This window comes from Gavia stellata, chromosome 27 (assembly GCF_030936135.1).
Source record: "Gavia stellata isolate bGavSte3 chromosome 27, bGavSte3.hap2, whole genome shotgun sequence".
In the NCBI taxonomy this organism is placed as follows: Eukaryota; Metazoa; Chordata; class Aves; order Gaviiformes; family Gaviidae; genus Gavia; species Gavia stellata.
In genome coordinates, this window is record NC_082620.1 from 819,676 (window position 1) to 835,497 (window position 15,822).

Sequence of the window (15,822 nt, forward strand, 5' to 3'; positions counted from 1 at the left end):
TTTGCGACTAACGTGTATCCCCGTGGGATCAGCCCTTCCAGCACCGCACACAAATCACTGTTGATTTCCCCATCCCAGCGTGAAAAATAGATGCCAGTGCCCCACATTACACCACGGTGAGCTCAGGGGTTCAGATGGTGCCAAGGTCAACCCACCACAGCAACCAGTGTGGGTTTATGGACATCGGTAACTTTATCTTGGTAACTTTTCCATCAGATCTCCAACTTAGCTAACGAAGGAAAGAGCTTTAAAACAATAATACAATCCTCCGAGGGATCTGTATCAGAATTCTGACCTTGATAAAGAAACTAGAATGGCATCAAAATTGGATGATGCTCACTAAGTCAACTGAAAAATAAATCTTAAAATATAATCCACCACACGAGAGACCCTAGGGGGGGAAAATTGGGGAGAAAACCTCAAATCTCAGTGATGAAGCCTGTGAGGATGTCAGGGCCATGCACCTACAGAAGTAACTGTGGGCCACCCAACAGCTAACAGTGTCTTTTGGAGGGGTAACACTGCGGGGCCCAGAGGCTAATCTGATCCTCAGATGAGTAAAGAGGCCATCAGAAACGCTGTCTCCAGTTGCAGCATCCACAGTTGGAGGAAGACACTGGAGCTCAGAGAGTGAAGATGCATCATCTGCTCTACAGCAAGAGATCCCAGGACTTGGTACATACAACATAACTGAATGGGGACTTCATCATGGGGGAATTAAACCCAAAAATGCGGTCTTTGAGAAAACTGAGCCAGCAGATAAGGAACAGCAAGATACGTAAGCTGGAAAGCTGAACCTCTGCACATTCAGCGTCAGAGATATAATTAGCCACTGGAACAACTTTCAAAGAGGTCGTAATGGATTTGCCACTGTTAATTAATTTGGGGAAGCTCTGTGACACCTGCTATGGGGGAAGTGAGACTAGCTGATGGCAGTGACATAAACACATCAGGCTGAGAAAGTGCTGCTGAGTGGACCCAGAAATAAGCTGGTTTCCCTGGCAAAAAAGTACGGTGAATTTGGGTACCCATAGCCAATACTGCAAACCTCAGCACTGGCAGCTGGCAGGCAGAGCTCCCCCGAGCCGCCTGGAGCCAAGCTCCTGCCCACACCCCATCGGGAAGGGCCATCTGGACACGTTTCCCGAGCAGGACTAGCAGCTGAGTTTCTCTCTTTTTGGTCACCTCTATCTCACAGCTGTCATCCAGGTCCAGTTTTCTCCCCCCCACTGGGAATCTTCAACCCTCCCCTCACAGGAGAGAGCCCTCTGCAAAGTCTTTTTGGGGCTGGAGAGGAAAGGGTGGTGTGCTTTGTGTTTCTTTCATCACCTGATGTTCTGTAGGTACGAGAAGGTGAGATGCCTCGGGCTGGAGAGAAGTAAGCACCAGTGTCCTCAGCAGCTGTGCAATCCCCAGAACGGAGACCTGGAAATCCTGACAGCCAGAGCCTGCTTCAAGGACTTCAAAACAGCCATGAGATAAAAGAGCACGCCACGGCCTGCCTGCAGGATCTGTCCTCCAGTACATCAGCGCTTGCTGTCCAGCACTGGGTTACGCACAGACTGCAGCGCCCCAAGACAGCCCCACACGATACACTGCTGCTGCCCAAGGAGTGATGGGACGTACCCGGATGGGATGAAGCGCCTGCACGTGACAGAACAGACTTTGTCCCAACTCCTTTACGCTTAATCTGCTGGGTGAGAAAACTCACGCTGTAGCCCAGCCCCCATGAGGGGTGCTTTCTTGTCCCTCAGCAGGTAGGTGAGCTTGCAACCCGATTCCGGGAGAAGAAAGTCATTTTTTCCACCAACCTGAAGCCTTGCCTGTGCTCTTTGCAACCGTGCAGGGTAAGGAAGCCCAATTTCTACTCCTGCGGCATAATCATTCTCTGCTTCCCAGCCCAAAGCCCTGCTTTAACACCCTTGTAGCACCCAGGTAAATTCCTGTATCACCCGTGGCACGTAACAGCCCCATGGCCTAGCGCCACGACGTGCCAGAGGAGGTTTTACAAATGCTCGTTTACAACATAACTCACCTCAGAGTCCAGCAAACTCATGGTGATGGAAGTCTGTGCCATAACAATTTCTTGTGCTTCAATAAGGCTGCCGGTAGAAAGATTCTGGAGATTCCCAAGATGCCAAGAATCTCTCTGCCAGGCAGCCTTATTTATCTGCTGAGTAAAGGAGCTGGTGTAGAACGGCACTGCCACGCTCCTTTCACCCCTTCTTTCCCATTTTACAAACGCCCAGCAGCAATGACCCTCAATACGTTCCCTACTGAACCAGCTAGGGATAACACACATCGCTGAAGATGCTATAGCCCTTCTCACCTGAAAAAGAATCTGTTCCCAAGCACGTTAACTGATGTGCACTGCACACATATTTAACAAAATTCTTTATTTACATTTCAAAACGTAAAAAAAAAAAAGATGCCAATTATTAAATAATTTCAGGAGAACGTCAAGAGCGTGGATTTGGCCTGCGGAAAGGACTGGGGCAGTGGTGGAACCGGCTGGAGTTGGAACTGCATGGAGCCAGCACAGGCCTAACCACCGGTGAACAACCACTGAAATGAAGAAGAAACAGGTCCGAAATGCTGGACAGCCATTTCCAACTCATCCTACAACAGCAAGACTGTGCAGTGACACTGGGTGCCGCTACAGCAATTTTCAAGTGGGTGCTGCTTGCTGCATGCACCAGCTCACGTCAGCCCTGAGCTAGAGAACACAGGAGTCCTCCGGGGTCTCCACGCCGGGCATCTGCACCTACTTCTGAACTTAAAACCAACAGTGGCTGTTTCACCTGGCTGATTTTAAAGCATCTTGACAAGTAACGGATTTAGCTGTCTGAAGTTGGGCAAGACAAACACCATTCTTGCCTACAGGCAGCTGGGAGGCAGCAGCGTGCAGAAAGGCAGTTCCTAAGACCTGGCTGGGAAGTAAGCAAGGTGGCACCAGCCTCGTACCCAGAAATGAAAAGCCTCCAGTCTCAAGTTGGATGTTGGCCAGAGATCATGCACTGCAAATAGAAATGATCAACAAATCCAGGCCTGACAACAACCCTAAAGGGGACCTGACCCATCAGCACGGATCTGCCCATCTGCAAGAAAGCCTGTTAACACGGTTGTCCCTATCTTCAAAAGCCTATAAATGCCACCAGAAGTACCAGGGAAACGAAAGAATGATTACATTCCTTGTTGTCACTTCATCAAATAGGAAGAACTCCCAAGAGTCTGAAGCGCTGCAGATCTGAAAGACTTTATTACGGAAGCGGGGACGTGTCTTCATGGGCAATTCCAGATGTCTTTGGAAATAATTTAATGGAAGGTCAAAAAATTGTGGGGATTTGCTTTTGTCAGTGCCTGCCTGCCGAAATTTGAAAAATCAGCAACCAAAAGGCTAATACAGCAGATTTTTGACAAGCTGCAGCCTGACACATTGAAATCTAGACAGATTTGTTTAAATGCTTGTGTTTTTTACACTGAAGTGGGCGGACGAATGGAAACAGAATACTGTAGGTTAGACTGAGCTCTGTCTTGAGCCTATTAGTTTAACTAAAATGAAGCCTGAATAATGGTAAATGCTGGAAACATCTCCCTTCAGATGAGGACAGTGGTCTTTTTTCGAGTTAAGGTAAGACTACAAAACATAATTCCTTGGCCCTTCAGTGGTGGCAGTCCTATGGCTTTATCAAGCAAAGAGGCTCAAGTCCTCTTTTCTCCTATTCTTTTCTTGATCCCTGCCTGCCCCACACAGGCTTTCTGGAGCAACAGGAGAGTTCGCCAACCTGCAGGTCAAAGTGAAGGCCCCCACTCCCACAGACTGTCTGGGTAATACCAGCTGGATTCCCGCTGCAGTTCCCTTTCATTCACTGGTTTCTAAAGCCAAGCCTTCAAGGCAGCCTAACCCCGTCCAAGGCACAGATCCCACAACCCCATCTTCCCCTTGATTGCAGCTGCAAAATCTTATCCCTCTAGCGCTGCCTTTGATGCTTGTGTAGCTCGGAGGGAAGCCAGTTCAGGGAGTTGAGCTGGCAAAAAACTAACACTGTTAGAGAGGCATTTTCTGGTGTTTCACCAAGCTGAGTCAGCTCTCTGCAGACTCGAATGTGAAAGTAAGTCAAGAGAAATGTAAGGAGCAGAGCAGCCCACAGTTCAATCGCACTGGGTGCCTGTGAAGACTGAGACTTACCACATTTCTGTTTCATTGCTCTACATTTCCCCACACTGAGATATCACAACCGGCAGCTTGGGCTTGTTATTTGGACCCGTAGGCACATTCTGCGGACAAACAAATATATAATGTTAAACCTTATAAAAGCACAGCAAATCCAGTGAGTGACAGGTACTTGAAGACTGTTAAGAGGTGTCTGTGCAACATCAGGAACAGGGAAATCTAGACACAGCTCTGAGTAACATATAAGCACCGTCACGCACTTTGGCAGTGAACTTACTCTGTGTGCAGAAGTTTGGGATACAGACCAGACCCCAATCCTTTGAATGGGAGGGAAGGAACAGAGTAAAAACTGGAGTGCTCCTCATGAGGTACAGCAGGCCTCATGTCACTTGAGCCTGCTCTGGCTTAAATCTTTAAAATTACTAATTACAGCTGCAACAAGCAAAGCAAACTTGTATTTGTACAGAAGGGGAATCCAAATAAGACACAGTCACAAAGCAACCCTCATTCTGAACCTCTCATTCTGCTGAACTCGGCTGGTCTTTCAGGAGTCTCTCATTTCCTTTAATTTGCCCCTCACTGCAGTGATGCACAAAGCAGGCACAGCACAACCCTTCCATCATCTGGTGCAGAGGGCTAGCAACACACAGGTTATATCATGCTGTACAGTTCCTTGCACGCGACCTTTTCTCAATACCTAACAGTTGTCAGCTCTGTTTGCACCCTACTTTTTGGATTCACTGATGGCAGAGGCCCTTGCGCACATTATCCCATGCGTGTGGCATGAAGTTAGTGTCAGCTGTCTTGAAGAACTCACTGCTATTTGTTAAATCTGCCACGACACCCAGTGACAATGTTGGTAGCAACCACCACCCCTGAGCGAATTTATCTTCCGCTCCTGGAAGCCCATCAGAAGATTATTTTAATTTTTCTTATTAAACGTTCTGATCACGGATTAGCAGAACTGATGATTTAGCATCCACTGAATAATCCCAGCCAATGGCACAGAAGTGATCTGCTTTACACTCTTGTCTGAGTTGCTGATGGAACAGCTTTTCAATTCAGCTTCCTGAACAAATGCAAAGCATTGCAAATAAAGCCACAAGAACACAATCCCCGCTCAAAGACTAACCAGCAACCACGAGAGCATAGCATTTCTAAAGTCAATCTCTATGACAGCCTTTGCCTCAACAGATTTCCTGCTATTTTATAATGATGACAACCGATAGTACCAGTTATCAACACTGGTATTCCCTGGTATCTTGTAAACAGACAGCAGGAGAGAACAGAACAATCCTTGTTAATCCTCTACATGACTTTCCAACGTGGACATTCACAGAGAAATAGGCAAATTCAACTTACTTCAATTTTTCTCATGACCAACAGCCCATCGACAATTTTACCTAGAATGAGAAAATTTATCCACTTCAATACGGCCACTTTTTACCTTTGCTCCCCCCCGCTCATCACAGGTACATGCATTTTTGTTCCTCCTGAAAAATCTTGTGCAGCGTATAGCTACTGGGCACTTCAGGGTTTTTACTGATCTCCAAACTGATAAAAGAAACAATCCCTCTTAAAACATTTTCCACATTCAGAACAGGTTAAGTGCACTTTCCCATTGCAGGGGTGGCACGTGTAGAAATCTAGGTTTTGAGATTACAACTGTGCTAAAATACAGCATGAACTACCTCTCTATCAATACAAGCTTTGTAATGATGCAAAAATGGCAATGAACGGTATCAGTTTTACTTAAGAATCAGAGGAAGTAGTAAGTAGGACATCAGCTTAAAGGCTGGCCTTGAAATCCTACAGCTCAAGTGGCAGTACATGAAAAGTTAGCAGATGTGGTTTCACAGAATTACTATCTAACAACTGTGTGAAAGCTCAGTCCTCTCTGACAGTGGAGAAGAAAGGTATCCCTTCACTCATCTGTCCCTTCGGCACAGGCACAAGGATTTATGTAGTAGCACGATACACCGATTAAGGAACTGATGAAGGAACTGATCTGGATTAAAGCTAACCTAGGAAAAAATATGTTTCATTTCAACAGTGATCCATCTCAGTATCTGGCCGCACAGATATCTCCGCTGGCACAAGCGAGGGGGGAGAACAAGCAGTCCAGTGCTGTTTATTTTAGCAGCTGCGCCACAGAGAGTGTCCGCGAGCTGGCACGCCAGGCCTCCGCTGCAGGTACTCACCGAACACAACGTGTTTTCCATCCAACCAGTCACATTTGGAGCACGTAATAAAAAACTGACAGCCATTGGTACTTGGACCACTGTTTGCCTGGGGGTTGAAAATGGCAAAATATGAAAAGTGTACCAATTAGGACTTCCCAAAACTGAAGGCAGACGCATCTCACATAGGAAAGAGCTGCTGCTCTAGACCTAGCCTAGCTTATTTTTAGCTTATTGCTACACAAACCAAAGGAAGGAAGATATACATCTGCAGTAGAGTACCCTGGGCTGGGACGTGGCACGCCACCAAGTCTGGTCGTGCCAGCGTGCGCAAGAGCCATGCCACCAACTTTTTATTATACTCCTATGAAGACACGTTCAGCACAAGACTGTGCTGAAATCTGGGCTCTAGAGGATGCTCCTGAAAAAAGGCTAAAATTTTTGGCAATGAGTACTTACTGCTGCAGTATTGTCTCGGGGAAAACTGAAAGACAGGAACCAGGACAGAAAAAAAGAAGATATTTCTGCTATTTGGAAGGTTTCTCCAGAACAAAAAAACCCCAGGCATCTGTTCCGATGATCAGGATGAGAAAGGTAACAATCATATTGGCACACGGTTCACAGGAACGGTGTCATGCAGATGTGAAATTTAATTCACACCTAAGCACAACACCCAGAGCATTTGCACTCTGCTAAGAAAACATCCCTGCCACACTTTAAGTCCATTTCAATTTTTCAAAGCTCTTTTGACAACCAGGAGGTACTAACACATGTTTCCATGCTGACAAGTGAACTGGGCAAGCTTTGCAGCTGCAGGACTGCACAGGACATGGTCACACTGGATCTTTTACTTATTGCTAGCCAGCTTCAGAAGGATCCAGCTGGGATGGACCATGGTTTGGCCCAGCAGAACAATTCCAGAGCCATGCTGCTTTAACACAAAGCTGGCAATACTAGTTTGGATCCCTTCTCCCACACTACAGTACACTGTTTGCTTAGCTGTGTCATGACACCTCTTTTTGGGCCATGTTTTGAACTGGATGAATAACTAATCCAAATGGTGAATGCCCAAAGCAAGTGGTTTTAAGGGCAGGGCAGCTGAAAGAGCTGGGGGAGAAGCAATTGTGGATAGGAGCACTGAAGCACTGGCTCCACTTGCCTTCTATTGTGAAAATCAGTGTATTGTTCCTACCAGACAACATGCAATGGTTGCAGTTTTTCCTACAATGTTGAACAGGAAGCGTATGTTATAAAAGATACCATGGTAGCACTGCTATGGCTTTAAAACTCCCAAATCTCTTTGTTTCATCCTTGCTAAGGTCAGTGTTTGATAACAGTATCAGGGAAGAAAAAACACCACCACTTGCGACTGTATGAAAACTGTTAAGGATCAAGCTATTCTGAAAGCTGATCAAACAAAGCCTGCCCCAGCACTCCAACAGGTAAAAAAGAAAGGATGCTGCAGGATCAGGGCTTTTGTGTTACTCAGCACATTAACCAACGAGTAGCCTTCTGACTAGTGGTTACAAAGCAGGTCTTTCAGACCTTGCATCCAACGGTGGAGATTTCTGTTGTCTCGCAAATAATTTATACACTTAGGAAAAGGGCACAGAGAAAGTACCAAAAGTTTTTTAGTCTTATAATGTCATTATTTTATACTCACCATAGAGAGCAGCCCAGGAGCAGAATGTTTCAGCTTGAAGTTTTCATCTGCAAAAGGACCCCTATATATACTGGCTACTCCAGTGCCGTCTCCCTGCATGAGAGAGGCGCCCAGTCAGCCACAGCATGTGTTCTGTAGCAACTGCCACAGAACAATTAAATTAAAAAATTAAATCTAAAATCCCCAAGCAAAAGGACAGGGTTAAACTCAGCCCAAAATGGATGTCGTACTGCCATTTATATTCACCAACAGTGAACACATTCAATGTTTTATTTCTGAAGAGGAACAGCGCCTGGTTTCTAACTACACAGCACATCGTTTGCCATCCATATGTTGGCAGAAACCCATGGAGATGGTAAGGATTAAGTCTAAGCCTCCCAGAGTGAGATGGAGGCTATAGATTGCTTGGTATGGACCCACCTGGACTCGGCAGGGAAAAGGGAGGGGACATAGAAGTATGGGCTGCTGTGACAAGGAAAGCAGAAGTGGTTGTGTGGAAAAATTCAGCTGATGGTATGTTTACTTATTTCACCTTATTTTCCACGACTTTACTGGAAAGTGATCTCTCTGTTCAGCACGGACAGTTTCTAAAATACAGAGTTTCTAATTTTTGCTGTACTTTCTACCAAGCCAAGACATCTTGTACCCACTACAAGCCCTAGCACTCAGATCTCAAGACACTTATAAATTAAAGCAGCATGGCCCACAAGGGCTGCAGATTGCAAGCTTTGGCTGCTCATGAGTTTGTAACTTTGCAGAAGCCTGACGCATCGTTCGCGTAAGACATGTATCTTGTGGGACTGCTGAAAGGCCACCCTGCTCTTTGGTCCAGCATTGCAGAGACACTCCTGTAGATGCCAAAAGGACGGAGCAGTTACCCTTCAAAAGAATGGCCTTAAAGATGCTGCAGTGAGAAACCCTTCAGGGAAAGCTGTAGAAGCAAATGCAAACAGGTATCTCTGGCACAGTCGGCTAAATTTACTATTCTGACAGTGATTTCCCTTCCTGTGTTGATTTCTCTGCTGATTTTGCCTTTCTGTGTCACTTCAGCCCCATTTCTTCCGCCTTGCTGCAACCTGTCTCCCTTCATTGCCTTTCTACTTAACATATACGTTCTTTGCTCAGCTAAACTTAACAGGAATATAAGATGCCAGTAATATACCATGTGCAGCTCCATATCTTTTGCTCTGCTTGCCGAGGCCTTGCTTCTTTTCCTCCTATTTTCTGTGGTTTACTTAAACTGTCAGCTCTGAGACAGGAACATATATTCTATCTTAGTGGTAAGTGTGACCGTTCTTGCTCCCCAAGTGGCTTTGTAGTAAGTGTAATTTATAAATTACAAATACTGGTGCAATCTGTAGTGCCTGTTGAGCTTCAGTGGAAGTAATAAAGCCCACTGGGACATTTGAGGAGCATCACAATCAGTGACTATCTGAAAGTCTAGCGTGGCTGAGCCACCCGCTGTGCGGTCAGTTCTTTCAGTGGCTTTCATACAACCAAGTTTTACAAATTTTGTATTAAAAAAGCTTTATCATCCCCTTCATATTTTGAAACACTTCCAGAAATGAAATAATTTTATTGGATCCTAGGACAGTGAAGAGACCCAGCGGTCCTTCAGCCTTCCCCATATACTCTGCTTATCCGCAAGTCAGAGCATGACCACCACTGTGGGCACAAGGACTTTTCTATTTTGAAACAATTCACTAACAAAAAGTTAGTTTTGACTTAAACTAACTCTTGCACTAGATACTTCATTCTGTACTTAGTGTCTCTCTCCACAAAGCTAACAGAAAGTTGCAGGGTTTCTTGTTTGGGGGGACAGGAGAAGGGGGAAGGACAACAGGGTGAAAAAAACCTTTGCAAGTTTGAAAAACCTCTAACTGTACTGCCGTGCTTTTTTTAAGAGAGGAAATATTTTGGGAAGGAGAAGGTATGTTCACCCAAGACTCCAGATTTGTTTTCAAGCACATTATAGTCTGTTGCAGTAAGATGGCAGCAATGCTATGAGGAAACCTCCAGTTACTACTGGGTACCTCAAAAGACAGCCAACAGATCCCACAAATCAGCACAAACCCTTGGAAACAGTTATGTATTATACCATGTAGGAAAAGAACAAAAGGAATACGGAAGTACATACGTTTACAAAGTCACCTCCTTGGATCATGAAATCCTTTATCACCCTAAAGAAGTAAAACAATACTTAGTTCTCAGTAGAGAAATGCCTCAAGAAGCTTACTATGTGGTAAAAAGGAGTACTGCCTTGCAGGACAATGAAAGTTACCAGGTTCTATGAACGCTACAGTCTAAAATCTACAACAAATATTAACTACTGGTTGCTATCAGGTAATTTGGGACCCACTGCTGTTTGGCCAGGGATACGGATTAGGTGAGGGATGCCAGAAAATTATCTCTGACCTGGCACACCAGGAATGGGGGATCTCTCCCAGTGGCTCCCACATACACATCTGACAGCACCCCCAAATCCCCCAAAGCTGCAGAAGGACGATATTACCCATGACCTACCAATGCCTCCCAGACCAATAATGCCTTGAGACTGGTCTCAAAACCACATCTAGCTCAGACTGCTATTTAAGTGCCTAAACAAAAGCAGACAGATTACCTGTGGAAAGTGCTTCCTTTATAACCTATAGGGACACCATCTTTCCTGCAAGGAAATAAAAAGGAAAATCATTGCAACTTACTGGATATCCCAACACAAAACCCTCCCAAAGGGTTGCCCTATACATTAGTAGCTGCCTTGATATACAACCAACCAACCCACCTGTTGGGGCCTGGCTCTGAGCTGGTGCTATCAGAGGAAAAGGGAAACCCTGAGTGAGCTCTGTATGTTAAACGACATGGTTCCCTGCAACATCCATACCAACATCTTTATGGGATCCCACTGCAATTTGCAGCATGAGCAGGTGGGATCTGCAGGCAGAGCTTTTTAGAGCAACCTGAGCACAAACAAAGTCATGCCCAAAAGGGAAAGTTTGCCACCGTTGTGACCGACCGAGCCCATCACAATTTCATCAGAGCAGATTTCTATAACTCTTTCGTTTTGTACTGGTATAGTAAGAAAAACTTCCAAGTGAGCCTTCTTCCCATTCACCCAGCCCTGTTTCTCTGAGTAGGCTACTTAAAAGGACACTATAACCCACTTACCTGAATTCACCTGTACAAAACTGCCTGGAAAACAAAAAAAGAGCAGAGTGTGAGCCACTTTTGAACTCTGAGGACACAGAGGGCTGCATTCAGTGAACATGCACTGACTGTTGTACATGACTTTCCTTACTGCATCAGGGATCTCCCCAATGATACGGGAGCCGGCAGTAACTCCTGCTCACTTCCATTTCAGAACAGACTTCTGCACTTTCTGCAGTTGAGGAAGTCAGATATTTAACACCGAGGTTGTAAGACAGTGAACGTGGAGCAGGCACTGTGTTTCACAGAGAACAGGGTATATCCATCTCTCCCGTGGAAGTGGGACGTCCAAGCGGTACATCCTTCAGCCAGCGGCAAGAGAACTGGGTGGCGAGGAGACCTCTACCATGGCATTAAGGTACTGCCTTTTATAAATGCACCAAGCATATCTGAAGCTCCGCAGAGGGAGCAGAGAGGGACTGGAATCCTTCACCTTCCAGCCAGATGGGCTCCCCTGAGGGATCAGGATGCTGCATGGTTACATCTCTCTGGGAACAGAGAGAGGAGCAAAGCAGGTGCAGCGGTTTGGAGGAGCAGGTAGTCACTCTGCCACCAGAGACATTCCTGCACCATAAAGCCTTTGCAGCTCAGGTCCAGGCTGAGCTGCAAGAACACCGGCTGCTCCTTACCTGAAGTTCTCCGCCGTTTTGGGGACAACATCAGCGAACAGCTCGATCTTCATGCGGCCAACCTCCTGCGGAGAGAGCGCCTAGATCAGCCTTCTGGGCCCCACTCACACACACCAGCCTCCACACCTCAGCACCCAGGGAACTCCCACAAATTCAACCTGCTGCTGCACCCCCAATCCCTGCAAGCCCCTTCCTGATGCAACCCTCCTCCCCCACACCCCTCCCCTGCAGCACTGCTGCAAGCCCTTTCCAACGCACCCCTGTAGCCCTACAGCCCCACGACGCTCCCATGCAACTCCCTCCTGCTGCATCCCTGCAAACGCTTTCAGTTGCACCCCCACAAGCCCCACGATGAACCCTTAGCCCCCCACCCGTGCACCCCCACCATCCCCCTCTGCTCTCCTACACCCCCAACTAATCCCTGCAGCCCCCCCGCCGTGCACCCCTGCAAAGCCCCTCCCGGAGCACCACTGAAAGCCCCCCCCTGCTCCATACACCCCTGGGTGCTCCATGCACCCCTGGGTGCCCCCCTCCCGGTGCTCCCCTGCCAGCCCCCCCCCGCTGACCCTCCGCAGACCCCGCCCGGTGCAGCCCGCAGCTCCCGAGCCCCGCCGGGGACGGTGTCGCGGCCGGGGCGACGGCAGCACCCTCGCCCACCTGCCCGCCGATGGTGACATCGAAGAAGACCACGGGGTTGTTGGGGTTGGCCGCCAACACCGACATCGCGGCCGCCTCGCCGGGAAGCGGAAGAGGCAGCGGAAGTGCGAGCGGCACCGGAAGCGGAAGTGGCAGAGGGAGGTCAAGCGGCACCGGAAGCGGAAGTGGCAGCGGGAGGGCGAGCGGCACCGGAAGCGGAAGTGTGAGCGGGAGGCGGGGCGGGGCTGAGGCCTTCCCTCCCGTGCCCTGCCCGCCCGCTAACGGCAGCACCACGCAGCGCAGCCCCGTGGTCGGCGTTGCGGGGAACTGGTGGCCCACGAGCACGTTGTCTGCGGGCCCAGCCGTCCCTGGAGTCAGCCCTGCGACAGTTACTGACCTGTGGTGCCAGAGGGTGCCAGGGGGGTGTCAGAGGGGTTTAGGATATTGGCGTTACCTTGGTTGTCCAGGGGTACCCTTCATGCCCCGTGGGCAGCTCTAGGCCTCCCAGAACCAAAGCCCTTATTTCCAGGGCTGGCCTGCCAGGGGAACCCCTGCCTGCTCCCTCCAAGATGGTTCCCTGCCACTGGGGCTTTCCTGGGAAGCTTGGCAGGACCGTGCTTCAGCAGGGTTCAGGGCCTGCTTTTTAAGCATGCCTCCTCCTTGATTTGTGCAGACATACTGCAGTGCAGAGGGTAGATACAAAATTTCCTGCACCCGGTTGGAGATTTTCATGGGCTCCGGCAAGCGGAATCTGAGGAGAAGGAGTTGACATGCATCAAGACGATCATGAAAATCATTGCAGGGGTCTTTATCGAAGGAAAGGACTTTGACTTTGTACTCAAGAACTTTGGCATTCTGGCGTGCCAAGGAAGGAGAGTGGTCATGAGGGTCTTCAAAGAGCTGCTCCGAGACGTGGATAAGACTGGGATCCTGGGTATAGCTTTTCTCCATGTACGTTTGGTACGTTTTCAATGCGCCCTCTAAATCCTTTGCAGCCGGATCAAAGCCGTGGCCTTGGGCAGGTTTTCCACAGTACTTGTGGCTGGGCCTGCCCTCTGGCTTACAGAAAGCCATGCCTCAGGAATGAGCTTCTCAGGAGTATCTGGAAAGGCGCAAGGGTGGGTCTAGAGTCATCAGAAAGGCACATCCAGGGGTCTGGAGATGCCCTGAAACACACACCCTGTGACAATGGGACATCCTGAAATACACATCAGGCTGTTTGGGGTGTCCTGAATGGTTTGGGGTAGCCAAAGGCACAGCGAGGGGTCTGAGGATGCACGAAAATGCAAAATGTGTAGCTTGGGGAATGCTGACATGCACACTGTGGGGTGTGGGGAGGAGCCAAAAGGCACATCCAGGGGTCTGTGACACACTGAAAATCACAAGATACGCCATGCACCCTGAAAAGCACATTGATGGGTGCGGGGAGACCCAACAGGCACACCCAGGGCTCCAGGGTGTGCTGAAAGGCACGCTCAGGGGGACTGGGCACACCAGAAAGCAAACCAAGGCGTAGGGGCATCCCAAAATGGACACCAGGAGCTTGGGGTTCCCTCAGAGCGACACCCAGGGTTCCAGGGATGCAGAGAGAGGCACACCAAGGAGTCCAGGGTGGCCCAAAACTCACGCCGAGAGCCCAGAAAGCACAAGAAGGCACAGGGGGCTGTCCAGCCACGGTCTCCTGTGCTTCCAGGGAGCCTTGCTGGCGAGAGCCTGCTCTGCCAAGCCCATCCATCTCCCACGCAGGCAAGCAATGCGGAGGTGCTGGGAGAGGAGAGGAGGACGGTGGGTCTGCAGAGCGTGCAGGGAGGTGGGAACCTTGGAGAGGTGGCCTCGGGCAACCCTCTGCCCCTGGACACAGTGCGCCAGGGGCTCTTTCCCTTGGCCACGTGGCCTGTGGGCATGTAGAGAGGTGCTGAGCACACGGGCCCCTTTGTCCCACCGGCTTCTGCCCCTGGCCCCGCCCAGCACCCAGCACCTTATGATGTCACAAAGCCATTCATGACATCAGTGCACGTGTGCACTAGACCAGGGCGCTGGCGCAGGCCCTGCACACACAGTACCTGGTGGTGCTGCTGGTGCTGTGCCTGTGGCGCTGGTGGTGCTGGGGGTGCTGGTGCTAGTGCGAGTGGTTGGTGGTGCTGCTGGTGGTGGCTCAGCTCGTAGGCAGCTGCCTGTGCCCTGCCACTCCTTGGGGCTCGGCTCCTCTGTTCACAGCCAGCAGTGCCTGACAAGTCCTGCCTGCTACCGCTCCCCAGGGCCAGGCGAGGCGAGGCAGGGCAGTGCCCATTCCCGTGGGGTGATGAAGAGGACCTGGAGGTTCCTGCGGAGCAGGAGGGTGCGGGACTGTCCTGTGTCCTCCGGGAGCAGTGGTGGCGATGAGCTCCAGCCGGAGGGCCGGGACAAGCTGCACCGTGCGGCTGCCACTAGCGACTTCACCCCAGCGCGGCCGCTGGTGAAGGAGCATGCTACCAACTGCTCGGACAAGGACAACAGGTAATGGGGCGCAGACAGGCAGGCGCTCTTTGGGAAACTCCTGGACTGTTTTTCTCCCCTGGACCTTAGCTTTGTGCCTGTGGGTGTTTGTTCTCAAGGGACGTAAACATGGAAAGGGCAGATAATAGCGGGCCGTTATTATTGTGATAAGCAGTGCGTGCAACTCGATGTGCTTCCTGTCTTTCCAGGCACAGTTACAGTGCATGGCCTGTGGACCCCAGCGAGCAGGAAAACAAGGGAGAAGCTGCTCCAGCCGTTGCAAAAGGGGCGTCAGCATCGGTCGCTCACCAGAGAGCAGGAGCTGCTGGAGTTACGTGGCAGCCACCTGCTCTGGGGAGAGCAGGTAGGACACTCCAGTGTGGAGGAGGCAATGGGGAAACGGCCTGTCGCCTACCCTTTTGGTGGGTTGCCGTGGAGACAGGTGTTTGGAAACGATGATGTGCTGTTGCTTATGATCCAGGAAAAAATGCACTGCTAGGCGTTGTCCCTGGAAAGCAGAATTCCTGAGACACTGATTCCTTTTGGTCTCGTTTCTGATCACTTTCAGGGATCTCCCTGGCACAAGGAAAAGGAGTGGGCACTAGAGGAAATGAATTCCCAAGCAGGAAAATAGATGCATTTTGAATCCGCATTTTGATAGGTTGCTCGCTAGGATTTCATGGGTTTGGGGCGTCTGTGTGTGCTACGATCCTCTCTGGAAGCATGATGATTCGGAGAGCACTCTAGGCATCAAGTTGTATTAATTCACTCTATGGTTCCAAAAATATGTGGTTTTAATGTAGGTGAGCTTCTCGTATACTCGGAGTCTGCTGTCCATAACTCGCCAGCAACTAAAGAAGC

General features: G+C 49.4%; 1 protein-coding gene across 1 annotated transcript; it reads right to left on the reverse strand.

The window, feature by feature from the left end:
* Positions 1 to 2,438: 2,438 nt before the first annotated feature.
* PPIH (peptidylprolyl isomerase H) lies at positions 2,439 to 12,610 on the reverse strand. The gene is made up of 10 exons (XM_059830019.1): positions 12,508 to 12,610; positions 11,851 to 11,915; positions 11,183 to 11,206; positions 10,638 to 10,682; positions 10,155 to 10,197; positions 8,018 to 8,110; positions 6,376 to 6,463; positions 5,537 to 5,577; positions 4,190 to 4,278; positions 2,439 to 2,565 (listed from the first exon to the last, which is right to left on the reverse strand). The coding sequence occupies exons 1-9, from the start codon at positions 12,571 to 12,573 to the stop codon at positions 4,210 to 4,212; spliced, it is 534 nt and encodes a 177-aa protein (XP_059686002.1). The 5' UTR covers positions 12,574 to 12,610; the 3' UTR covers positions 2,439 to 2,565; positions 4,190 to 4,209.
* Positions 12,611 to 15,822: the final 3,212 nt, after the last annotated feature.

Excerpts from the sequence above, each read along its gene's own strand:
- PPIH (XM_059830019.1), bottom strand. The coding sequence starts at position 12,573 with ATGTCGGTGTTGGCGGCCAACCCCAACAACCCCGTGGTCTTCTTCGAT. Across the intron at positions 11,207-11,850 it reads AAAACGGCGGAGAACTTCAG|GCAGTTTTGTACAGGTGAAT; the intron begins GTAAGGAGCAGC and ends TTTGTTTTCCAG. Across the intron at positions 4,279-5,536 it reads TGGTCATGAGAAAAATTGAA|AATGTGCCTACGGGTCCAAA; the intron begins GTAAGTTGAATT and ends GTTTGTCCGCAG.